Consider the following 26,942-nt stretch of genomic DNA (forward strand, 5'->3'; position numbering starts at 1 on the left):
TTCGATGTTGTAGAAAATACTGAATTCTAAAATCATTATCGCTGCAAGTCTGCCATTAAGTACTTAGGTACATAGTGGAATGTATTACTTTTTAACAAAGTGAAGAATTGATTGTCTGGGTTGGTGATTTAAAACATGCTGAAACAAATGAAATTGAAAAAACTTTTATTTATTCAGGTTGCTAGAATCAAATAAAAGATACCTAGTTAGTTAAAGTGTGTCTTAAGACTTTTATTTCATGGTAAATAATAAATAGATTTTAAAATGCGAATTCTTATATTCCATTTGTAGCTAATAAATATGTGTAAAGTATTTATTCTTGTTCACAACCTTTTAAAGATACTGGTAGATTTTAATCCTTTTGAGAAAGGTCGGGAAAAACTGGGTAAGTTTTCTTCTCAAAGTATCTACTTATATACGTGTCTACGTGTAATGTCAGCTTTCCATTTACATAGAGACTCAAATCGAACTTAGTTTAGTTAGGGTTTACTTGACTTTGAAATAAATCTTACTTAGATAGGTACTAACAAATAAGCATGGTGTAGTTTTATTTAATTATTACCACCATTACCACTTCACTGTCCACGATGCAGACAATAGTTAAACAAGAGGTCATGAGATAAGGAAGTTATTAAAATACGTGTTTTTAGGTTGGTTTTGTAGACCTCTCCTAAAGCCATTCAAATAAAATCTAAGATCCAGGCCGATACATGAAAAACCTAGACCTACTTAAAATTCCTCCGTCCGTTCAAATCAAGGAAAAGTATAAAATCCCCGAACTTAACAAGTCCATTGAAACTTTGTCTAAGTGAAAATCTTTTAGTTGTAACGCATCGTAATTTCGGAGGACAGGGGCAACCGTTTTTCTATTTAACCTAGCCCTTTCCATTATGTCTTGTAACTTAGTTTTCAAACGAGCGCCTTGGGCACGGCTTAAAAGCAGGGTTGCCAAGTTATAAAATACAAGTTCGTTTTATTAGGTGTGGTCAGGACTTTACCGGAGAAAGGTTGTGGAAGGTTATAGATGTTTTATCTCATGAAAGCCGCTGAAATATGCTTACTTGTGTGTGTAATTTAAATTTGCTTTCACATTGTTATTGTATGACTCGGTGACTTGACCACTATTGAGCGCTCGAGCTTATGCATACAAAGACAATATGCATACCTATAGATGCATTTACTCACACAAGTGTAACTCAATCGATTTCGTTAGATAAAGTATGTACAACTGAACTAGATACCTCCAAAATCAAAGCAACTTTTTACTCTAGCAGTAGGTAAGCTATATCGCATATAATTATTTCTCTGACGTCAAATCTAGGACTAAAACGATTCTAATTTTAGCTTTTCTCATTATTGTAGTTGCCCAAATTTTTGGAGGGAGCTATAAATAAATACATCTTTGTGTGACATTGACGTGGGTATCGTCTACCAAATTATTTTGATACAATCATGAGAACCTTTATGTGATGTGATAGATTATAACTTTACTTAATGAGATTACTTTGTTTGGCAATTTCATGTTTTCATTTCATATGGAAGTCCGGTACATCAACCCATAGTAAAAGGTTGTTTCTACATGAGAGCCCATTAAATACCAAAGTTATCAAATGGTTTCGGTTTATATACCTACCTATTTAGTTCAAAAAACCTTTATCAGTCAGGTTTAAGAATAACCAATTAAGGAAACGTTAGAGCTAAGGATATTAACCTACCTACTACTTATTTCATTTTATATTTCTGTAGCAGATAAATCCAGTTGAAAAATGTACGTCGCAACAAAAAGTCTGACTATTTAAAGGCTCACAATAGTTGGCTTAATGCTTTACTGATTTTAAGGAGTTGCTAACGTTTGAACGAAGGTTGGAACCCTTTGAGCATTGCTGCTAACTCTGCCAAAGGCACGCTCGTAGCAAATTATTCCTTTGCAATTTTTTATCTGCATTTGTGGAAAAGACGGTTAGTAAGTATCAAACGAACTACCTAGATCTGCAGTTGATTTTTGATCTTCAAAGAAGTAATAAGTATCTGGTTGTGAACGCAATGAATTGAAACCTATTTCAGGCACTTGGAAACGACTTCATACTTCATTTCCGTAAGGATTTATTTCGTACCGTACCTTAAACCTCACAATTTATTACGTACATTCTTCTTAGTAGGTAAAGGTAGGCATCTACTCTATACAGCCGAGCCCATTTGCTCGAAACTCGTGACCAACTGGCACACTGCCATACCCCCAGGTGATACAAGCAATCATGTGCATTTCAAGGGACAAACATCGAATTTGCCACTTAGCAGTTCCTGTCAAAAACTCATATTAATGGCAAGCATTGGATCGCGGCCTAAGCAGTTAAGATTACTGACAGGTAAGTATTCTAACAAAATATTGCATGCTACCTACCAGACAGCCCTAATAACTAATCCATTCATTTCCATTTACTTTTTTCTTGTTTTCCATAGGTATTGCGTGAATCAGATTGACGAGTTTCTTTCCCGGTCAAAAGTTTGATGTGTTTACCCAAAATCCCTTCAGGAAAGGGATTAGGGATACATGGTGTATTTCCTTTTATTATTCCGTCCCTAATATGGTTTTGGGACAGCTACTCTTATCTTGTCAATGAAGTTTGACGACCAGACGATCCCTGTTTAAGAAAATAAGGAACTGTCGGATGCGTGACAATGGGACTTTAATTTGACTTCCCTTCATTCGCACCCTTTTTGTTTGGTGTTTGATGTATTATGGTAAACTGGCTACTGATGAAATAATCTACCTATAGCTGTGTTGCTCCCTCTAAAGGGTTTTCGGATTTTATCATTTTGGTATGTCTACGTAGTATAACAGTATAATATAATCTAAAACATGAGAAAGGACATAGACATACCTTTTACCCGACCGTGGGCAGTAAATTCCTAATGACGCGAGTCAAGTGGAAGCGCGGGGAACAGCTAGTTTTACATAATATTCCCGACTAAACTATTTATAATCAAGGGTATTAACATAAACCCCCTAAAATTATTGAAAAATTACATGACAAAGCATGTCAGAGAAAATCTAATTTGTGAGCTCGTCGGCTTAATTAATGGACGAGCGAGCTTTGAGGCTTAGTGTTTGAATAGGTAATAAGAGCACAGTTAGTGTAGCGGGTAATAAAGCCCGCTATGGACGCTTGCAAGTGGCTACTCTGGGGTACGGTCTGCTAATAGGAATAATAAAACAAGAGGAATGGAATAAGTGCTAAATCTTACCTACTGAAACCTACTGAAATAAAAAAATGGCATACCTACCTATATATTTTTATACCTACCCGTGTGAGGCTGTTGACAGGTTTTACTCCAACACTCATCCATGACGACTGACGAAGCTATATTCATGAAAATATTAATTATTACTTTGACTCCGAATGAAGCACCAAAACCTAAATTTATTTAATTACATTAAAATTATTCTCCTACGCTGTCACAAGACACGGTACACTACACAAGTAAATCCCCGCGCCCATTATCTGTATGCCATTTCATTGGTGTTTAAAGTCCGAACATAGAACGCCAAATTCAACGAGGTATTTCAAATGTATTGCACTTAAATACGCGACCGCTTGGCACGATATTAATTAGAAATGGACTGCTTTGAAATTACGTAATAAATAATACTTACTAGGACATAAATGCAGTTCCCGTGCCAATCTATATGCTAGTCTTAAAAACCAGAAGCAGGTTTGTTTAACGAGGAAATTACAAGAAATAGTTTTAACATGAAAATCAACTAAGATTCGTCAAGAACGCGGCAAAATCTTATTCTGTCAAACGATAACATGTCTTGTCATAATGACGTTCGAAAAAAGAATCCTCCAAGCATAGATGCACGGCTGAATGGCGAGGTGTCTATAGTCGCTCGTCTTTGCTGGCCTCTTTGCAACTACTGGCAGCTAACACTAGGATTACTTATACAATGTGTCCCGGGGATAAGTGACCGCCCGAAATTTTTTGAATATTTGTACAAAATTAAGGATAATTTCATTTATATTTTTGAAAAAAATCATTAAAAAAATTTTATTGTCAGGCCTGTTAATAACAGGCTTTGCTCTTTTTTTTCAAATTTCAACTGACTGTATTTTTGCATTCGTTTGAAATAGCAGCAAACATTGTTGTGAGCTATTGTAGGAAATATCATGTAGTTTATTAATAAATTAAAGTGATATTATCGGGGCATTTATTGGACTTATTTTGAAAAAACTGAAAAAAAGGCGTTATTTTCTTTGAATTTTTATTTTCTTTTTTTTCTAATAAATGTTTTATTACATTTTTGTTATGTTTGATAATTTTAATTGATAAACTATGATGTCGGCTAGTCAATAAAGAAAAAAGAATTTAAAAAGATGTAAAAACTTAGGAAATATCTTAAAAAAACTGCAGCACGTCACAGTATTTACTAAAAATCATTAAAAAAAAACCAAAGGCGGTAAGTCCCAAATATAAAGGAAATTATCCTTAATTTTGTACAAATATTCAAAAAATTTCGGGCGGTCACTTATCCCCGGGACACATTGTATATGCCTATTTACTTTTTTATATCTAGCAAGTTTATAGCACCACCCACCGTTACACCGGGGATCCCCGAGTATAATTTTCGGTTCTTTCCCAAATTATAGTGAAGTGAATGCACATGAATGAATGTAAGAGACGAAACCGATGACATAAATAGAAATGAAGTTATACAAACAAAATCAACTATTAATTAAAGTATGTAGGTAATTGATTAACAAAATACGGTAAATGCTGAGAATTTATTCTAATTTAATACAAAACATAGAGCGAATCAAAAGGAGCTATTTTTAAGCCCGCCCTCGTCAATTTACATCCACGCATTCATAATATGCAAGTCAACAAGAATGGGCAGTTCATACAATATGTAAGCTGGTGCATTTCAATGAGTAATTCACTTAGCTTTCGCTCTACGCTAGCTAGTCGCTACCGCTACCGGCCTTATTTTCTACTGACTCAATTTTATACCTCTTTAGGTATATTTTTTTCTTCAACACGCCTACTATAAAAAAGTTAGGTAAGTAAATTCGTACTTTGTCGAATAGCAGATTCAAAAATCATCCAAATGTCTCCATCGACTGAAAATGTAACTAAATCCGAAATCGCGTGTGTCTCCTGTGTTTTTCCATTAAAACGCCTCCATAACAAATTGAGCATTATTCAAAAAAATAATGAGTTAATACCACAAGACTCGTACGAACTAACTCGACAGAATTCTTACTACAAAGGTTCTTGTTTGAAAAAAAAAACAATGTTTCATGACTGAAAAATAACTTAAAGAGATTTCATAGAGATTATCGATTATTTCAAGATTAAAATAACTGTTTACAGTCGAAGCACACTTAAATAAAATTTAACGAAAAAAATTAAACTCTACTAAGCATCGTTACATCACCGTGACAATTCAATAATCGACTAAAACTCTGTTTACTCCACGTCACATCACTGGTTTTTATTCTGTGTGAAATCGTTTTTTCTCTTGTCGGCAATCAGTGGAAGCGTAGTTTAGAGTTTTTGATAAATATTAATATTTGACTGATATTTAACGATATTCAAGATGAAGAAAGTAATATTTGTTTGTTTATTATCACTCTCTGTGTGCCTCAGCGTACCAACTCAAGCACCAGGTAAGGAAAACGAAATTACAATTTAACACTGTTTAGTGTTTCATAAGAATTTTCTCACGATAAGATGCGTAGTTCTGACGTTGAGTTAATTTTGATTTGTTTCATCTAGTAGCGTATGGTATTTTTGTTCATGTGTATAGGCAATCGATTTTTTAGTATGGTGTTAAGATGGGAATTCCACGTAGTATTGTCAAGGTCAGGGAAATAATACTTGTTCCTGTACCAGTTGATCGCTGAGATTTTTTTATGACGCGGCAACGTTGCGGTAATGCAGCAACAAACATCGACACCGTAAAAAAATATCTAAATACCCGGTAGTGTGGTATTATCAGATCCAGTTTAACAAGCTCGAGAACGTCGTTATTGCACAATTATTTGTTAATGTATTTCCCAATAAAGGGACAGGTTACGGTTATTAGAATTGCCCTATGTCAGGTGACTTTCTTTTTAAATGTATTGGCATCATGACCAATACTTTGGCCAAGTTCAATGAGCTAGTTAGTAGTGCCAACTTTTTTTACCACATTCTTTATTTGAAACTAACTAGACTTCCTTGAAAATGGTAGTCTTGCCAACCTGAACATACGTAACATTGTCTGTAAAGAGTATTTATTGATCAAATGTGTCTAAAACTGCTTGCTAAATGCAAGAAGTCCATTAACACAGTTTCTAATTGCTCAGTAACATGTAAGGTGTTATTGAACCAGTAATAACTGTTAACAATTGACAATACAGGAACTAAAATATTATTGGGTTGAAAAAGTTTACATTTAGCATGCAATAGCTAATGTTATCATGTTGGCTGTCTCCTGTTGAAGGATTCCCTTATCCATACGTTAGCAGTTTCCTGAAAGACAAAACCCAGGAAATTTTGTACACACCTATATTTGCTAATTATATCATATAAAATAATAAAAGAAGGTAGTTCTTTGAGTAAATACTAATAGAAATGTTTTTCTAAACAGTTTTTTTTTTTAAATTTTGTTTGCCCTAAGTTTGAAAAATTATTACTATCCAGAGGGTACACGGGTGAAACAGCACATACTGTTTACATTAGCTGTATACAATTTATGTACAAAAGATCATTGTTATCTCTAACAACAGCTGGTACACATGTTACTGTTTTTTGCTACATACTTTACATTTAAACTGTATAAAGCTTATGGTATCCTTTAACTACAAGATTCATTATCTGCGTAGCCTTTTCCTAACTATGTTGGGGTCGACTTCCAGACAACCTGTATCCAGCTGAGTACCAGTGTTTTAGATAAAAAAGATAAAGATAAAAGATAATTTATTTTGTAAAAACATGGGTATATGTTTACAAAACATAGGTATTGTTAAACATGAGGTGTTAAAATTAGGTAGGATAGAGCCATACATGTTTTGCCTGTAATTGGAGTAATTTTTACATGGAGTATATCCTATCTGATTGCCTCCACCCAGTTACCCGGGCAACCCAATACCCCTTTTGCCCAATACCCTGCCAACTTTTATGACAGCCAGGAAAACCTACATTTTAACATGCTATCCGAAACAGTGTTCGATTTCTAAGATATCTTGAAAAAGTTGCATTCGTACTTGCCTGACCTGGAGTCAAAACCCCACACTCTTACTCGAGAGGTTGGTGCTTTACCCATTAGGCCACCACAACTTTAAACATAGGTACTAATCTATCTCAGAAGTCAAAATTACCAGTTTTACCTTTCTACATACATACAGGTCTTTCCCCTTTATAATATCAAAGATTGGATTGATTGATTTGATTGGACCCAAATTATTTTTTTTTAATTTTTTCCTGTCAACAACAGCACTTCTACATTGTAGGTATACAAAAGTGTTAATATGTTGTTCAATAAATAAAACACTAACAAGAAATAAAAATCGAAGATAGCTAATGGGAAACACAAGTAAATGCATACTGGATATGAAAACATTTGTTATTTTTTGCCGGATTAGTGTCAAATATTTTTTTTGGGATTAGCCATGGTATAGCTTCCTTATTTGGCAACTGACATTTAATTTAATTATATCATATCAATAACTATCTATCATAGATGATTATTAATGTCATAAAAAGTCTCTCAAGTTACTTCAATGATGTTATCTTAAAAGTACTAAAGATATTCATGGAAGATAATAATCAAATCATAACAACACTTGGGAATTTGTATCTACATTTATAAATTATTAATAAGCAATCAGAAATTCATTAGGAAACCTATTTCATGCATAGAAACTATTTTTAGAGTATAATCTTCTGTGCTGATAAAACACGCTGTATTTTTTCCATGACAATCAGAGGAGTTTGGTATACCTATAGCAAATAACAAAAGTATTTTCAAAAGCCTTGAAATATAAAGAAAAACGTATATTCATTCTTATAAATGTATTGGTAAAGGTACAGTCAACCCCTAAGGTAATGAACTCTTCCAAATTTTTTATAAACATAGTTACCATATATTACTTAAGATCACAAACACTTGAAATACTTAACATTAACATTCTAAGCCCATTTTCACTAACAAAATAAAAGTCTATTTTTCGTAACACTATTTACTTTGAAAGTTAAATATGACAAATAGTAAACAGTTCTTTAAAGAAAATTGAAGTTTATGTTGTTGGTGAAGTAAGCATAAAGATGGTGTTTCGGATGGCACGTTAAACTGTAGGTCTCGGCTGTCATTGAACATCCTTGGCAGTCGTTACGGGTAGTCAGAAGCCAGTAAGTCTGACACCAGTCAAACCAAAGGGTTTCGGGTTGCCCAGGTAACTGGGTTGAGGAGGTCAGATAGGCAGTCGCTTCTTGTAAAGCACTGGTACTCAGCTGAATCCGGTTAGACTGGAAGCCGACCCCAACATAGTTGGGAAAAGGCTCGGAGGATGATGAAGTAAGCATAAAGACCTAAAGTAGCTCAACACTCAAAGGACAATATTATTTACAAGAAATCCAAAATTGCTGAACATTTATTTTTATAATCTTTTTCTTATTAAAGCTATATTTTTAATTTTGAGCGTGATGTGTCTTTTTTTCGAATTTAGAAATCAGAAAATAAAACAATGTTTCCGTATGTGGGAAAGTTGACTGTTTTGGTTTAGAGCACATTTATAGGCTTTGTTGTTTACCAAACATAGTCATGTAGAAAACTTGAAACAGTGGGAATTCTTCATTTTCCTCTTAAGCCTTAGTTGAAGCAATACTTTGTAAACCTACTATAATTTTAATGTTTTCTTATGTTCTTTTCCCTAATGATCGCTGTTTGTTTTTATCATAAAGCAGGTACCTCTATTAAACAATGGTAATTTATGCAAATGGGCAGACATTAAGACAGCATAAACATTATGAAACTCTTGCATTGGAATCTGCCTTCTATAAAAGTTCAAATTGCTTAGTTCTACCTTTGAGTACCTACTACATAAAATGATCAAAATATTCATGATAAAAATTGAGCCACAACAAAAACTGACAGACTGAACAGGTTTTTTTGTTGTCAAGGTTACAGTGGATTTTATAATATGCATAATCTACGATCGTTTTGGAGTTAACTTCTAATTTATTTGTATAATAGGAGCAAGATTTGGGTGGAATATTTTTCCTTGGAAAAAAATTAAAAGAAAAAGTGGACTATTGATGGATAAAGATTTTGTTCTTGTTTTATTTTAGAGACACCAGCTACACCAGATGCTAAAGCCGCTAAGGAAACAGAGCCGAAACTTGAGACACCTAAACCTGCAGTTCTCGAAGCGAACAATGTAACGGCTAATAAAACTGCAGCAGCAAATACCACGGCAACTGCTCAATCGACTGCCCCAGTAAATGCCACAGAGAATGCCACTGCCACAAAAGAAACTCAAACCACACCTAAAGCTGTGAACGAAACGTCTACTAAGACCAACGACACTAAGCCTACAGAAAAGGCAAATACAGAACTTAAACCCACAGAGGTTACTGAGAAACCCGCTGAAAAGAAAGAAGAATCGCCTAAAGGAACTCCCACTGGCTCAGTAGTTCCTGTAAATAAACCAACCAACGCTGAGACGGCAGAAACTGCAGCTAAGAACGCAACTGTGACGCCTAAGGCTGATAATGTCAGCCCCACTGTTGCGCCTGTCGAAGCGAAAACCAGAGCGTGAGTATTTTTTGTTTCTCCATCTTTTTACCCTACAACTCCTTATACTATAAAATCAACAAAGCTATACCTTCAAGGTAAACTATCTCCCTTTTCGGAAGTAGGTTTGCTACATTGTTTACATCTTCGACATTCAGTATCATCTTTTGCCCGATTTCATCTCCATGTATTTTCATTAACTTAACATTAACAGGTTACAACAAGTATTATTCTAGTATTTGATAAATATGAGGATCTAAAATTATTCGATCTAATCCCGTTTCAACATTGAAATAAATAGGCAAGAGGAAATTATAAGAGTTCTAACAACATTTACCTCGGCTCAAGTTAATAGTAATATGGCTACCGCTTTAATAGAAATTATCAATAAACCGCAAACAGCGTTAGAATTTAATATATTTATCTATAGGGAAAACCGTACCGCTCACTAAAGCAAACCGATAGTCTTATTTACTGTTCCGTGTCGTGTCCATTACTAATTCATACACAGGTATCGATTATTGCACACAGACGTACAGCGTACAGGACATTGACGTATCGCGGCTATCTTTAGAATAAAAGTGCCACTTAATTTGTTCAAGCATGCTCAGTGACTTTGCTCTGCAGTATTTGAATTAGCTATCTATCTGATATGGATGACTATTGTGTCTTGTGGACACAGACTTAGATGATTTAATTGTTGTCTGGTTTTTATTGAAAGATCAAAAAAATAGGAAAAACTTCGTTGATTTTGTAATGATAATGATGCACTGCGGATTCATATGTTTTACTGCTTTTTGCAGATTTATTTATTATGTAAACTTCTTTTAATTTAGTTCTTTTGAAGGTTACATTTTTGTGTCATCATTCAAAATTATACCCTTCTGTTCAATTAACGAGTGAATATTCCATGTTACCAATTGTACGTACAAGTAGGTATCTTCACAGTATTACAGGAAGCTGATGATACAACAAACAAAGGTTATCGCGCATCGATTGCCATTCACATTTATGCTATAAAACTGTGCATCTGTTATCTAGCACATTAGCATGAAGATGACAATGAAACTACTCAGATACGTCATTATAAACAAATAATACTATCAGTAGCTCGTGTATAATTTAACTACTATTAATGGGCTATAAAATAATAATTACTATAGCGTGATAAAAAAATCGGTACAGTTTAGTTATCAAAAATATTATTCCCATCAATTGCCAGAATAAATGCTGATAATTATAATTTGCATGTTTGTTTACAATATGGTTCAGAGAATAGCAGTTTCTCAGTAAGCCGTGTTCTTATAACATTAACATTGTACTTGTTTATTATTTCAGATTCGATGGGCCGAGCTTCATCGGTGGCATCATACTGACTCTTGGTCTCCTTGCCATCGGCTTCATGGGATTCAAGTACTATAAGAACCAAACCGAAAGGAACTACCACACTCTCTAAATATTGTTAAGTTTCACCCTATTTTAAGTGCACCTATCTTTAAGATTTATTTTATAAAAAGGGGAATTTATTTTGTTCTACAACTTCAAACCTTCGAGTGCACTTTAGTAAATACAGGTATATTATACATAATTACGTGTAAATTTTGTTCATCTCAATATTTTGATAACGTAATTTAGCTTTTCCGAATTATATGTTAGGAGGTTCGCGTCACTAGCATTCGTGTAGCATTTCCGTCCGAAACGAATACTAGTGATGTGTCCCTTAGGTGATTGGTCGATTAGGTCATAATTTTACAACTCAAATTAAATTTGTTCTCTTTTTAATAGCGTAAGACTTTGTAACTTCTAGTAGATTGTTTGGCATTTATTTTTCTATGTTGCATGCTTTATTTTAAGCAAGTAAGCAAAGTATTTATCTACGTATAATTTTATATCCACCAGGTTTTTATACCAGACTTATTACATTCGTAATATTATATGAAAATATATGTGATTTGGAATCTATAGATGTTTATATACTGAATTTGTAAGATGATTCAAATATTATTAAAACTATTATGGGCCACTGATGATTATCATCATACTGTTTCAACTTTGAGTGCAATTTAGTTGTAGTGTTAATGTTCTTCTCTTGTGAACAGTGCCATGTTTCGGATTTGGTAAAACACTGCATTTGGTAAAATTTATATATCTACAGCTTCATACACACTGTATTTCAAAGATAGCCATTAAGTATATTTATTAATGTTAAGTGTTATTGTAAGGAAACGCAATGTGATGATGAAAATAAGGGTCTAAAGTAGTACCTATATTGGTTTGGCATAATCAAGTTTACCGAATCTCGTATGCTCGACTAAATTCCAAACTAGTTTTCCATCTCAAACTCTCCTAGAGAATCTCGAAATTTCTGAAATATCTCATTCTAAGGGCTGATTTTTCAATCCTCAGTTAACTTCTATCTGAGGAATAAATATGGCGGGTTGACATATTTTCCATACAAAAGCTGTCAAATCGTCAAACATATTCTTCAGATAAGAGTTATCTGGCGATTGAAAAATCAGCCCTCAAACTTTTTTGTGTCAAACCATAACCAATTCTGTATATTTTGTTTTATTATTTTTGTGATTTTAACACGCTATTTGTAAACTGGGGAAAGTTGATTCCATCCTAAAGTGCTCTTAAATCTGAACTATTTATCGATAGTTATTCGAGAGGTTTACATGCCACTATTAAAATTCTGTCTATCTTACTACTGCTACCTACTCATGTCTGTCAATGGTTATGTTAAATAAATAAAGTATACATATATATCGTATTTTTTTTATTTTTGATTCACATACACCAAGATTGATTAGAATATTAAATACATTAAAACCCACCTGGCCGGGACATTAACTTACATAATACTGATGCAGGTGTCGTTTATTTCCTATAAATAGGCCGACATTTCAATATTGTTACATAAATTAGAAGAAAATCTACTACGAAATCACAAATTACGTCACGTGTTCACAAACCTTTTATGAATAGTTTACTATGGAACACGTTTTCTTAGTATTATGTAATACATATTTATCACATTATAATTGATTAAATTACCACGGATTTCATTAATCACTACAATGATACATACTTCACATTTATACTCATTAAATATAGTCGAAAGCAGGAACCAAAATCGCTAGCTTAAAAAGCGTAGTTGTAATTTAATTACAAAAATAAATACTTATAACCTATTCGCACTATAGTAATTATATTACAACATGCAAATTATAAATATAAAAAATAGCACAAAATATCGATTTCCTCATGATCCCATTATCTTTTGACCTTTAGCACCAGCTCCATAAACAGGTCAACGTGTTTATGTTCTCAGACCATTTTTTATAATAAGTTTAGTGTTGAGCATAGTACTCCTAAAAATAGACAGTAACATCTAACATTTAAAAATTAAGTAAAGCCATATTAGCGGCATTGCACCGTTTTTGGCACACTAAACGTAGTTCGCCGCTTCAGTCTTTCAAACTCTTCAAAACAGCATTTCTTATTCAGAAAATTTAAATTTAGACAGTGATAAATTTATCTACTTAATAAATAATAATTCGGAGATTTTCAAGTCTGGCCCTACAGGTGCTAAGGATCGCACCCAAATTCTGATCCTACTTATGTGGCATCTTGATTTTAAAGTTACTCAGCACAGCTGCTTGAAAACAATTGATAAATAGATTTACTAACCACAGGCCCAACATTGCGGTTGAGATCACCGTATTTCAAATGAGCCAACAGGAGTTCACCTTCTTTCCTATCACATTTGACGTAAGCATGTATTAGAGAACGGGGTGTTTGGTATTTATTAGTGATCGCCAAAGCTTTCTCAACAGACATTCCTTTTAGCTGCAGCAGTATTTTTAAAAAGGTCTCTGTGACTGTAAGTGCCTTGTTCTTGGCGGATGATTTGTTGAAGTACTCAAATGTCATCAGGTATTCATCTTTTGGTTCTTCATTGCGGCCTCTCAGTTGCTTATCCTGAAAAAAAATAACAGAAATACTCATTTAGTAGGAGTAGGTAAAGTACTACTCGGATATGCAAGCTTTGTGAACAAAAATATAATTTAATGTGGCCTGCATTGTGCAGTGAATCAAATGAACATAATAATGTACCCACCTTAAAACGAATGGTGAGTCTCTTGGTCATCATAGCCAAAAATCTTACAGAGTTAGTAAGAGAATCTGTCACATGAACTTTGAAGTTGTCTTGTACTCTTGTGTTGGCTAATGCCTGCATCAAACTCTGTATGGGCAATCCCACATGCTTGTTTTTCCCATAATTTTCCACCATATAGATTACATTTTCAAGACCACATTTACGAAGTCTGAATTTCTGCTCATGGAACCTTCCATCTTTAATACTGGCGCCAAGATCATCCATCCTCTTTCGTTCAATTACAAATGGCAGGACTAGTTCATGTTCTGGATTGTCTTTGCTTCTTGCAATCCATGTGAAGTCACCAACTTTGAGGCTTCTGTATTCATGGTTCAAGTCGGGATACTTCTTAAACTGAGCAACTGTTGGATCGTTCTTCTTTTTGAGCCTGAAAAAGGAATAATTTTATGAAATTTAACACTCAGAAAATAACATGATATCTAATACTAAAAACAAATGGCACACATCTGATAAAAAGTCATTAACATGCTAATAAGAGAAACAAGATACATACCCGCCAGTTTCATTCTTATCAATCAATAATACAATATCGAATGAGCCAGGTGGCAACTCAATGGCATCCTTTGTGTATGCAATTCCTGAAGTTGATGGCACTTCATCTGCTATGGGACTGCTACTCTGATTAACAAGACCACTGCTTGTTGATGGACCATCATTAAAAATTATATCATTCACAGTTGGAATACTTTTGGCATCTTCCAATATCTCTCTGGCCAGTATCTTTCCATTTTCAGTCAACAGATATTCAGCCTTTTTCTTCTTAATTTTTTCTACTAACCCTTTACTTACCAGCCTGGTCATATTAGACCAAGCAGTATAAAAAGTGTCCGGTTTTGGTCTTACAAATGATTCTTCACAATGTTTTTGAGCTTTCTCTATCAAGTCTTCTTTAGACAGTGAAGGGTTATCAGGGTGTTCTAAGCTCTGTTCTAATAATGCAACAAGTAATGCATAGCCACCAGATCTGTGGGCAGGCTTATACTTTTTCTTTTTGTCTTTTTTTTGGACATTTCCAGAACTGCTAGGACCCTCTAGGTCTATGACAACAGTCTCAGGCTGGGTGTCAACCTTAGGAAGTTTCTCAATAGGTTGATGATCATCTGATGCTTGACTATTGCTCCCACTCTGTGTAACACAATCATCCAATGGTGTTGGTGATGTGGTTGATGTAGGGCTCTCCGATCGCCTCTTCCGAGATCTAATTTCATCACATCTTGAATCACAATACTGTGATAGAGCCAAATTGTGATTATAGTTGTTCAAACACTTATCAAGGTAAAGGCAGAGTTTTTTATCAAAACCTTTCAGTATAATACATTCAGCTCCAGATTTTAATGGCAAAGGGTATTTGGCTAGCGACTCTGTTGCCTCTTTGAGCTTGGGCTCAAGACTGCTTTTCTTTAACTTGGCCTCTTCATATGTATTTGATAACCAATCTTCAAAAAGTGGATTTGGCCTTACCCGTTTCAAGTTAACTTTCTGGGTTGTGGAAGATATCTGCATTTTTGTAGTTATATTATTTTACTTAGTAGTCGATAATGTTGATGCAGATTAGGTGCAGTTAGATATGCAGCTTTAAGCACGTGTATCTCAATAATTTGTACATTTTCATAAATAGTTTTTCTATAAGGTCTTGTGACTGGTCAGATCACAAAAGAATATGATTATGACAATTTAAACCTTCAGCTCCAACAGTAGCCACCCATTATTATATTGTGGTTCAATAACTTCCCGATATAAACACTATACAGTTATCTTTCAAGCTGTAGTCATGAAAATATTAATCCGAACAGCGACCATTAACTGACATGACCAAATAAACAATCAATCAATAAAATAATTACCATAATTGCCATCAATAATAAATAATTAACATATATTTGTACATGGTATGATTTTAAAAGCATAGGGTTGTACATCATAGAATCGACTAAATTATGAGTAAAACTGAAAGTTTTTTTTAATCTATGTTGGAATTGTTGTCTGTGGTGTTTCAGTGCCAAAGAAACTACTAATTGGTAGAAACTAACTAATTGTACTTACAAAGTGTAGAAACGAATCTTGGATTATTTTAGAAAGAAAAGAAATTCGATCTTAGTTCGATATTGATAAAGTTTGAATGCTTTGCACCTAAAATACTTAAATTTTAACTAACGTGCCCCAAATCACATTAAATAAATAGTGGTTTGGTACGTTTTTGGGTTGATCAACTGGCAATACGAATATTCTAAAATCTGCTAAAAAGTGTTTTATTAAGCGCAGCGTCGTATATTTAGCTAATATTTTATGTAATACGATCAAAGGAGATTTATTATTTGTGATGTAGTGCAGTGTGCTAAAAAGCAGCAAAATGTCGCTCGAAATCCCGTTGATGAGCACCGATGAGGTGATTGTTTTCGCTACGATGTAAAATTAAATATTTTTCTCCGTTGAAAGTGTCAGTGTCGTAATTCATTATTTCTGTATATTCAGGTGATTGAATTAGATCCAGAGCAGTTACCTTCTGGAGATGAAGTGCTTAGTATATTACAACAAGAAAAATCGCAGCTTAATGTCTGGATCAATGTTGCTGTAAGTAAACTTAACCTCAAAATTTTTGTTTATACCAGTTACACGTAGCTAATTTTAGTTAATTTAGGTTTTATAATACCCAAGCGTTTGCTTACAGAGAAGATAATTACAAACGACGTAACCTTTGAAATTTTAATTCTGATGTACTATTATAATTTGGCCCTTTGATCCATGACTTGTCATTACTATACTTTCGTTTGAGTAAATGTAAAACAGTTATTTTCCCATTATTATTATATACATACTTTCAGTAGTGACCAAGCAATAGTAATTTCCAGCACTATACTTTCTATACTGTGTACAAAATGTTTATTCAAATACTGCTGTCATAATCAGATTGAATAGGGTGATAATTATCTAAAATTCTAAATAGTTACAAAATAAAAGCAAAACAATATTTTCTGTCCTAAAATTAAATATTCAATATGTGTTAAACAAAAATCATCTACATAAACAAATTGTTTACAGCTTGCATATTACAAACAAAAGAAGATCGATGACTTCCTCAAGATACTGGAGGCCTCCCGTACGGAGGCCAACATTGACTACAGAGACTTCGAAAGAGACCAAATGCGAGCCCTCGACATGCTGGCCGCATACTATGTGCAAGAGGCCAATAAAGAAAAGGTCAAAGACAAGAAAAAAGAGTTGTTTACTAAAGCTACTCTGTTATACACAATGGCCGATAAAATCATCATGTATGATCAAGTGAGTTCTATTCCTTTACTTACATCTGTTATTTTTAACTTATTTGAAACATTTTTTAAATGTTACAAGATAACAATCCTTTTGGGAAATGTGTTAAAAATCATATTTAAAGTTATTGCTGGCGTTTGCTGAATTAAAAAAGGTTGAAATAAAACTTTTATAACATTCTAGAACCATCTCCTCGGTCGTGCCTACTTCTGTCTCCTCGAAGGCGATAAAATGGAGCAAGCAGATGCCCAATTCAACTTTGTACTGAATCAGTCTCCCAACAATGTGCCCTCATTACTGGGAAAAGCTTGTATTGCATTCAATCGAAAAGACTATAGAGGAGCATTAGCGTTTTACAAGAAAGCGCTGAGAACGAACCCAGATAGCCCAGCGGCTTTACGCTTGGGTATGGGCCATTGTTTCATGAAGCTGAATAATCAGGAAAAAGCTAGGTAAATATAAACAAGTATTTAAATCTTTTAATAACTAATTAATTAATAATTTATTTCAGATAGTCATCTAATGTTAGTATTAAATTAAATGCACAATAATTACATCTAATGAAAAATAAATATTGCTTGTTGCAAATCTGCAAAAGTATTTTATGTTATATGCAGAATAGCGAAAGTAGTATCTGTGCATGCCTTGTCATATCGAATGGTATTAATTTTGGAAATAGGTTTGCAAAGCGAGATGGAGTCTGTTTCCTGTTTAACTACCTTGAGAAAGAACACCATTATATCGTTATCTTGTCGATCAATGCAATATGCAATCATTTAACTAAATTAAAAAGCGATTATTTCGTGAAATGTTAGTTCATACTTTGAGACCAGTTATGTTATATCGGAGCTTACATAATATTATGTACATACATATTATAATGTTTTTTTTAGGATGGCATTTGAAAGGGCTTTACAACTAGACCCACAATGTGTAGGCGCATTGGTTGGCTTATCTATCCTCAAACTAAATCTTCAAGAGAGTGAGTCGAACAAAATGGCTGTGATCATGTTGTCAAAGGCCTATGCCATTGACCCCAAAAATCCTATGGTTTTGAACCATTTGGCTAATCACTTCTTTTTCAAAAAGGTAAGTTATAATTTTTGTAATAGTTGATAACAGTAGGTTTCACCTTTCTTTTTCTCAATATTTTCACAATATTTTTTGACTAATTGCTTCTGAAGAAATGTAATGATGCCATCTAGGCACCTATCTTTAGTTCATGGCAAAAGTCTTTGCTAGCACTTAAAACAAAAAAAAAAAAACAAAACTGCAAAACATACACAAAATTACTTAATGTATTCCAACTGTCTTTGCTTGTTATGATAATATAAAAACCAATATTCCCATAAACGCATGATAGACTTTTTTGAATATGCTGAATACTTTAACCTCTTCTAAATTCTACCATATCTACCGTATTAGCACTCATAAACCATACCATTTTACCAGGACTACAGCAAGGTGCAACACTTGGCCTTACACGCGTTCCACAACACTGAGAACGAAGCAATGCGGGCGGAGAGTTGTCACCACCTCGCTCGAGCCTTCCATGCACAAGGAGACTGTGATCAGGCCTTCCAGTATTACTATCAGGCTACTCAGTTCGCGCCACCGAACTTTGTGTTGCCACATTATGGGCTGGGACAGATGTATATTTATAGAGGAGATACGGAGAATGTAAGTTTAATTTTATTTATATAGTTTTTTCTTTTTGAATGAGTATGTAAGAGGAAGTTTAAAAGCGGCACCGGTAACAGAAAAGATGCGCGGAAATTGGCTGTCATGGTATGGGTATGTGATCCTGAGGAATGAAAGTCACGGTTGTAATAAATTTATATTTATTTACACCTTGTTAGGGCGCAGCAAATTACTTGAAAACTTAATATTACTAAAAGTTACCTTGAAACTAAATATTATTAGTCTGAATTCTCTATTATAATTGTCTATGTTCTCAAGATGCTGTTGTAAATATTCAAGCATAGATCTTATTAGATCCATGTTAGAATGTCATGAGCATTGAATGTTTTAATTAGTAATGTTAGTAGTAATGTTTTAATTTAGTATTATTCTGCACCAGGCACCTTTATGTTCTAATGGATTTGTCCATATTTTTATTGAAATTTAATTTGTTCACAGGCAGCCCAGTGCTTCGAAAAAGTATTAAAAGTTCAACCAGGCAACTATGAAACTATGAAGATTTTAGGATCTCTCTACGCCAACTCACCTTCACAATCTAAGCGGGATATCGCTCGCCAACATTTAAAGAAAGTTACAGAACAGTTCCCAGACGATGTGGAAGCTTGGATAGAGTTGGCTCAAATATTGGAACAAAATGATTTGCAGGTAATTTTACACCAACTTAACATTATATTCAACGTTTGTCACCATGTTGGCCACATGACAACCTCAAACTCAAACTGAAAATATTTATTTGCATGTTAAGGTTGTACAGTTCTTATATATAGGTTTAGGTTCAGCTTAACGGCCTTTTGCAGGCGTTGCAAAAATGTAAGGGCTTATTGCTAAATTACTAATTGCTAATTATTGTCTATTACTTATATTCTAGACAAAAACTTTTTATCAAAAACAAGTATGTATTAGATGTAAAGTGGTAGGTAGTATTAGGTGATTGTATCTTTATTTCTTTATAATATAACAACTACCAAGATGTTATTTTATGAAGTAGTGATTTTAGCTTTGTTATTTTTCTTTTTCGAAGTATTCTTTTATTGATTTTTTTCTGAAATATTATTTCTTTATTTCCATTTTGTAGTTCTTTAGGTAATCTGTTAAATATTTTGACTGTCATGTAGTAGGGACTTTTGTTGAGCATTTTAATTCTAGATGGAGGTAAGTACAGTCTATTTTTATGACGGGTATACGGTTATATTGTGGGTGTCTTTAACTTTAATGAAGTCATTTTTATTTTTAAATACAAAATACAAAATAAAACACCAACATTGGTTGTTCTAGGGTTACCTCACTTTACCCTACATTGGCCATTGGTCACTATGTTGGTCTTATATCACCAATATTTGTTGTTCTAGGGTTCGCTAAACGCTTATAGCACAGCAATGAAGATTCTCAAAGAGAAAGTGAATGCAGATATTCCGGCAGAAATATTGAACAATGTTGCAGCCTTGCATTACAGACTAGGAAACTTGAATGAAGCCAAGAATTATTTGGAGGAAGCTCTAGAAAGGTAATATGAAATATATTTTTTATTTGCAGGTTTTATTTCTTCTACTTCCTTATTATATTAAAAATATCATAATATCTTTTTCGGTCTGACGCGCTGTCTCAACAACCGATTTAAATGAAACTAAAGGAAAAATCGCAGCTAATCTAAAACCTGAATGAATTTTATCAGATTGCGGAAGTAGCTCCATTAGGATGCCGGAACCGCTTTCTTTCTCGCGCTTTTTTAGGGATAACTTTTTTTAAACTATCCCTTTTCCAATTTTAGGGAGAAAGCAGACGCCGAAACATTGGACGCTCAGTACTACAACTCAATAGCAGTCACAACTATGTACAATTTAGCGCGGTTGAACGAAGCATTATGCGTCTATAACAAAGCGGAGAAATTGTACAAGGACATATTGAAGGAACATCCTAATTATATTGACTGTTATTTAAGGTAAGGTTTTATTTGACTTTTCTATCAAGCTCACTCGATAAGAAACGATAAAGAACTTTGGTTTTTACATGAAAGTAATTATTTTTATGAAATTTTTCTAGACTACACCCTTTTATCTACAATCAATCAGTGTGGCTTATTTCTTCAATGAGCATGTTTCATGCTATATAAGACTATAACTATAGGTATCTTTAAAGTAAATTCGACATAATTTTACTACCATTTCCCGAAAATATTTTAACCTGGCAACATTACAGGTTAGGCTGTATGGCTCGCGACAAGGGTCAAATCTACGAAGCCTCTGATTGGTTCAAGGAAGCTCTGAAAGTGAACACGGAACATCCCGACACGTGGTCGTTGCTAGGCAACTTGCATTTAGCTCAACAAGAATGGGGGCCCGGACAGAAGAAATTTGAAAGAATCCTGCAAAATTCTAGCACGTCTAATGATGCTTATTCGTTGATTGCTCTTGGTATGTGCTTTTGATTATGTAGTTTTAATTCCAGCAATTTTTCAGCCTTTACATTTTTTGTAGACTCAGGATTATTGCTTTTCGAGTAGGCCCAAATTCACCGATTACAAAACCGTCAGTATTCATATAACCACTGTTTATTCTGAATTTTCATGCTTCAATATTTTTAAAATAAGCCGGTCGTTTAAGTTGACGGAAAACTTGAGTCTAGTATAATACATCAGTTATTATTGTCGATGTGTTTTTATTTCCCCCCAAAAAAAAATGGTAAACAAATCCCAAAACCACCAAAGTTGCTTTTATTCACATAGAAATGCTAAGTAAGCCCACCAAAAAAAAAATAAGAGATACATAAGCAATTTTCCCTTTTTTTAAGTTGGTTTTACAACTTTATACCATTTATACAGGTAACGTATGGCTACAAACACTACACCAGCCGTGCCGAGAGAAAGACAGGGAGAAGCGTCACCAAGAGCGAGCTCTCGCGATGTATAAGCAAGTGCTCAAGAACGATCCTAAGAACATATGGGCGGCAAACGGCATTGGATGTGTGTTGGCTCATAAGGTAAGAAAGTTTTTAAGCGATAAAATATTTTCTCGGGCCGTTGAGAGCTAAAACAGGGCGAGGCTTTTGCAAGAGAACGCACTGTTTACTTTTTAACCGACTGTCCAAAAAGGAGGAAGTCCTCAATCCTCCGAATATTTTTTTTTCGGTCCGTTTGTCTATTTAGGCACAGTTTAGTATGCAGCAGTATTTTTCTTGATGAAGTTCAGATACTTAAGTGAAAACATAGGCGAAGTAAATAAGGAAGTGTATAGGGAAATTACATAAAAGATTCCGTAGGGGTAGTCCTTACATAAGCAAGTACATGGGAAGTACATAAGGGATTTTATATAAGAAGTAAGCAGGAAAAGTACATAGTATATAAGCAGTTTTAGTTTTATACATATCAATACTTTTTGTTGTGTCCCAGGGTTGCGTGAACGAGGCTCGCGATATATTCGCGCAGGTGCGGGAGGCGACGGCCGACTTCCCCGACGTGTGGATGAACATCGCACACATTTACGTCGAACAGAAACAGTACATTAACGCTATACAGATGGTAAGTACTTTGATTTCCTCTATAATAAATTAAATTTTACTATGACGGGAAAGTGGACTTCCCAATTAGCCCCATTCGATAGTCCCAAATTGCCTCATTGAAAATAATTATTTTACAGATTAAAATTAATAACTGTTGAAAAATCACTTTAGGATAAATACTTATATTTCAAAGTTTGAAATACAACTAGAGACTTAAGATTGTTTAACCATAACATAATACCTTCAAGGAACTCATTAAAAAATTACAAATCTAAATAAAACAATTATTTTCCAGTACGAGAACTGCGTCCGCAAATTCCGCATGCACCACGACGTAGAATGGCTGACATGGGTCGCTCGGGCGCAAACACTCGCCGGCCGCGCCGGGGCTGCCCGAGCCTCCCTACTTAGAGCCCGACGAGTAGCACCTCACGACGCAGCACTCGCTTACAACACCGCACTAACACTACGTCGCCGAGCCGCCCTCGTACTCAAAGACGATAGATCAGACTTACGTTTGGTTTTACGTGCCGTTCATGAGTTACACGTGTCGCATCGACACTTCTCTCGCTTGGCGGGAGCGACGCCGGATGCGACCGCCCGGCCCGACGCCTCGGCAGCTACTGCCGAAGCTAGGACCTGTGCTGATCTGCTGTCTCAAGCGCAGTGGCATGTGGCGAGGGCGAGGAGGCAGCATGATGAGGAGGTCACGCTGAGGGATCGGCAGAGGGAACAGAGAGAGGCTTTCAGGAGGCAACAGGTTTGTACATGCTCCTTCAGACATATTTATGTCCGTATTTATGTCGAGGCACTAAGTTATATGCCTACATACCGAAATCTTATAGCTCCTATAGCTAAGCCCCTCTAAAATAAGCCAATTAATTCTTATTGCATGCACTGTGGTTGCCAGCTTCGAAGTACTTAATAATTCTTCACATAACTCTTGATTCCTTTAGAACATACGAGTTGAGAAGATTTTTAGATTTAGTCCTTGGTTTGAGCCTTTTTTACTCCAGGGGCGTGGTAACTCTTTCCATTGATCCCCGACCCTAAAGAGTTCCTCTGATTATTCGAACATCTCTCTTGAATCACAAAGTCTTTCATGCTCACAAATCACCAAAAACACCCGTAGATAATCTAGACTCTACACATATACTTCTTATACTAACTTCTTACACAGGAAGAAGAACGCAAACGTCGCGAAGAAGAACAACAAAAAAGCACAGTGGAGATGTTACAAAAACGTCAAGAGTACAAGGAGAAGACCAAGAACGCTCTACTGTTCGCCGACATGCCCACTGAGAACAAGTCCAAGGGCGGCCGCGGCAGGAGGCGCGATGAATATGTGTCCGACTCCCCGGGCAGCGGCAGTGAAGGACCTAGGGAGGACGGGTAAGGGCTATACTAAGTGGTTATCTAGGTTTTATTTATCCATTGTATGATCCTGAATAATATTGGTTTTGGTGCAAACTCCACCATAGCAGAGCGCAGTGGAGAAGTTTTTAGATAGTCAATGGAACTACTTAATAGTATCTACAGGCCAGAGAAATTCTAGTGTTTTTTTTAGAAACTTCTCTTTGTCTGGGCCTACATAGTATAATCATCATCTCAGCCATAGGACGTCCACTGCTGAACATAGGCCTTTATAAGGTCGTCTGTCCACCTCGTTGGTGGACGTCCTACGCTGCGCTTGCTAGCTAGTCCATACATATGCTACATATAATATGTCCTTTAAACTACAAAATTTTTAAACTTTGCAAGAGCTAATTAATCGTTTATTCTTCTTAACATAGTCCAGTTTAAGTAGTAGCTGAATCTATGACATCTCTCGTTCATGTGCTAGTTTTACTAAAACTATTTTTTACGAGAATGATTGCTTTCATGTTTTTTATGTATTACGAAATTAAACCAAATTGTTACTTTTCCCAGTCGCGAGCCGAAACAACGCAAACGCAAACGGGAGCCGGGCGAGGGCCGGAAAGGCAAGTCGCGCAAGAACAGACGCGGCTCCGGCAGCGATAGTGATCCGCCTAAGAAACGAGGCAGGAAGAAGGTGAGGTGTCATAATGAGTTTTTAAATGAATGATATTTGTTTCTGTTAAAATATGTTTGTTTCAAAACATTTTAATCTTTTGGATTACAAACTAATCTTATTGTATTGGGGCCTCGCTGAATTGAACGAGGAACTCAATAATTTCTTATATAAGAAAATATAAGAGACATACACAACAGTAAGAGATTATAGAGAAAAATCTTATTAATTTCCAGCCTTGAGAGTAAATGTTGTAGAATTTCGTTTTAAAAACTTATATGAATGCCGTGTAATATTCCTTTATTTACTGAATCTGTGTTATCAACAGGGTGAAAAAGGCATCGGCAAGCGCGAAAAAGCGCGAGCTGCGAAAGCGGCTGACGAGAAACTTAGCGCGAAACAACGGGCGAAGATCGTCTCTAAAGAAACCATATCGACTTCCGAATCCGAATCGGATGCGTCTCGGAAGTCGCGCAGCAGAAGTCGCAGCGGCAGTGGAAGTCGCAGTGGAGGAAGTAGGAGTAGAAGTCCGCCCGCCAATAAGGGACGTAAAAGGATTATGTCTGCGTCTGATAGTGATAGGTAAGTTTTATTTCATAAATAATTAAATAATTATAATTTGATCGTGATGAGAGTTGCTTATGCATTCGTTTGAGTAAATACGTGTTCAATTTTCATGGTTACACAATAATTTGTATGTGCACTGTTTTCTTATTTCAAAATGTCGTTAACTAAGGTAAAAATATATTACACCTTATTTTTTCAGATCTAAAAGTCGTTCAAGGTCAAGGTCGAAGTCCAAATCCCGCAGTCGATCAGGATCTGCCAAGAGTCGCTCTCGGTCCAAAAGCAAGTCACGTTCGAAAAGCCGTTCTAGGTCCAAAGGACGGTCTAGGTAAGCTATTTTCTGACTTTCCATTTTTTTTTATTTAGACAATTCGTTTTTATTGGACTTTCATGTAATTTTACCTTTTTTATTATAGGTCTAAGAGTGGGTCAAGGTCAAAAAGCCGTTCAAGGTCGAAGAGTAGGTCCCGTTCAAAGAGCCGATCCCGCTCTAAAAGTCGCTCCAGATCTAAAAGTGTTTCAAGATCTCGATCCAGGTAAGGAACATGGCTTATATGAATCAAATCTACAAGTGGAAAAAAGCTTTGTAACTAATAATATCTTTTATTCCACAGGTCAAAGAGCAGATCCCGTTCGAAATCCAAAAGCGTATCAAGATCTAGATCCCGTTCGAGATCTAAAAGCGGATCTCGTAGCCGATCAGGTTCTCGCGCCGGATCTCGCGCGTCCCGATCTCGTTCCCGCTCTGGTTCCAGATCTAGATCCGGTTCCAGGAATTCTAGACCAGACACGCCGGTTTCTAGAAAATCCGTTTCCGCTAGTGAAGACGAAGCTTAGGTTAGGTTGTAAATATTTGACTCTTGATTTTAACTTTAACTTTCTTTACCTACAAGGTAAGAGTAAAATATTATTTCAGTTTTGTTCATAAGTATATATTTGAATACTTTTTAAGTTTATGGTATGAGAATTGATGGCGCCTTGAATGTGCTGGTTTTATTGTCTATGGCATGCAGTTAGGCAAACACAGAGGTGGGAGAGCAATTACACCCAAAAAAAGCATTGTTTTCTTATAATCTGGTCAAGTCTGATGCTATTTTAACAAAATAGGCCCTGAGTGAAATAAGGTTCCATTGAAAATTATATTTTTCCATCTGTTCAATTATAAAAGAAAACGGAATGTTGGTGAAATCACAAAGAAATATATATTTTGTACACATATCTAGTTCCTTCTTGATATTATTTTCTTAGATTTTAAACAACTATAAACTATTCAAACAAATATCTTCCAAATAGACTGCTATTATGTAACATTGCAAAGTTTCTTTATTATTATATAACATTTGAAGAAAATCTCAACTCAAATATTGTTCAAAGTATTAAATTATGTTAGTAACAAATAGTTCAGTATACTCAATGTAAGGTTTTAATTTTTTCAATCAAGCAAACCACTAAGATCTTTAAAAAATTGTCATCCACCTTATTACGTGGTCTTAAAAAGTGCTAGCTTTAGATCTAGTTGAAATCAATAATATTAAAAAACCTCGTTTTATAAATAAGGAGTATTTATTTGAATGTGGATTTTTATTGGCATAGAACCCACTGTAAAATCAGCACTTTGTGTTTTGAGGTGTTAAATCAATGGTACATATGTTTTTAAACAGTCTATTTCAAGGTGTACACTTTGCCTATCATATTTTTCTTTTGGACTATCCCACATACTCTGACTTCCACATAGCACTGTAAATGTTTTCTTTGTCAACTTCTCCTTATCTCTCGATCTTGTAATATGTTCTGATATTTTATGAGCAATGATTATAATTGAATAAAAGAGAAAATACCAATATTGCGTTTTAGTTTTTGTGTAGCCCGTAGCCCGTAGTAGTTCAAAATTACTATTAAGTTATACATAAGATGTATTT

At 34.9% G+C, this 26,942-nt stretch overlaps 3 protein-coding genes across 3 annotated transcripts; 2 read left to right on the forward strand and 1 right to left on the reverse strand.

The window, feature by feature from the left end:
* Positions 1–5,482: 5,482 nt before the first annotated feature.
* Positions 5,483–11,874, forward strand: LOC110378455 (porimin). The gene is made up of 3 exons (XM_021337724.3): positions 5,483–5,669; positions 9,334–9,799; positions 11,117–11,874. The coding sequence occupies exons 1-3, from the start codon at positions 5,600–5,602 to the stop codon at positions 11,232–11,234; spliced, it is 654 nt and encodes a 217-aa protein (XP_021193399.3). The 5' UTR covers positions 5,483–5,599; the 3' UTR covers positions 11,235–11,874.
* A 448-nt stretch (positions 11,875–12,322) lies between these two features.
* Positions 12,323–15,800, reverse strand: LOC110378453 (crossover junction endonuclease MUS81). Its single transcript, XM_021337723.3, has 3 exons — positions 14,455–15,800; positions 13,902–14,328; positions 12,323–13,762 (listed from the first exon to the last, which is right to left on the reverse strand). The coding sequence occupies exons 1-3, from the start codon at positions 15,462–15,464 to the stop codon at positions 13,424–13,426; spliced, it is 1,776 nt and encodes a 591-aa protein (XP_021193398.3). The 5' UTR covers positions 15,465–15,800; the 3' UTR covers positions 12,323–13,423.
* Positions 15,801–16,165: 365 nt separating this feature from the next.
* On the forward strand, positions 16,166–26,864 carry LOC110378452 (RNA polymerase-associated protein CTR9 homolog). Its single transcript, XM_049847565.2, has 19 exons — positions 16,166–16,347; positions 16,434–16,532; positions 17,001–17,240; positions 17,412–17,680; positions 18,122–18,317; positions 18,681–18,908; positions 19,368–19,574; positions 20,279–20,433; positions 20,698–20,868; positions 21,126–21,340; positions 21,748–21,905; positions 22,315–22,443; positions 22,720–23,184; positions 23,605–23,816; positions 24,354–24,477; positions 24,785–25,038; positions 25,223–25,351; positions 25,440–25,559; positions 25,638–26,864. Exons 1-19 carry the CDS (start codon positions 16,312–16,314, stop codon positions 25,858–25,860), a joined length of 3,630 nt encoding a protein of 1,209 aa, XP_049703522.1. The 5' UTR covers positions 16,166–16,311; the 3' UTR covers positions 25,861–26,864.
* The last annotated feature ends 78 nt before the right edge of the window (positions 26,865–26,942 follow it).

The sequence above is a fragment of the Helicoverpa armigera genome, chromosome 7, assembly GCF_030705265.1.
Source record: "Helicoverpa armigera isolate CAAS_96S chromosome 7, ASM3070526v1, whole genome shotgun sequence".
Classification (NCBI taxonomy): Eukaryota; Metazoa; Arthropoda; class Insecta; order Lepidoptera; family Noctuidae; genus Helicoverpa; species Helicoverpa armigera.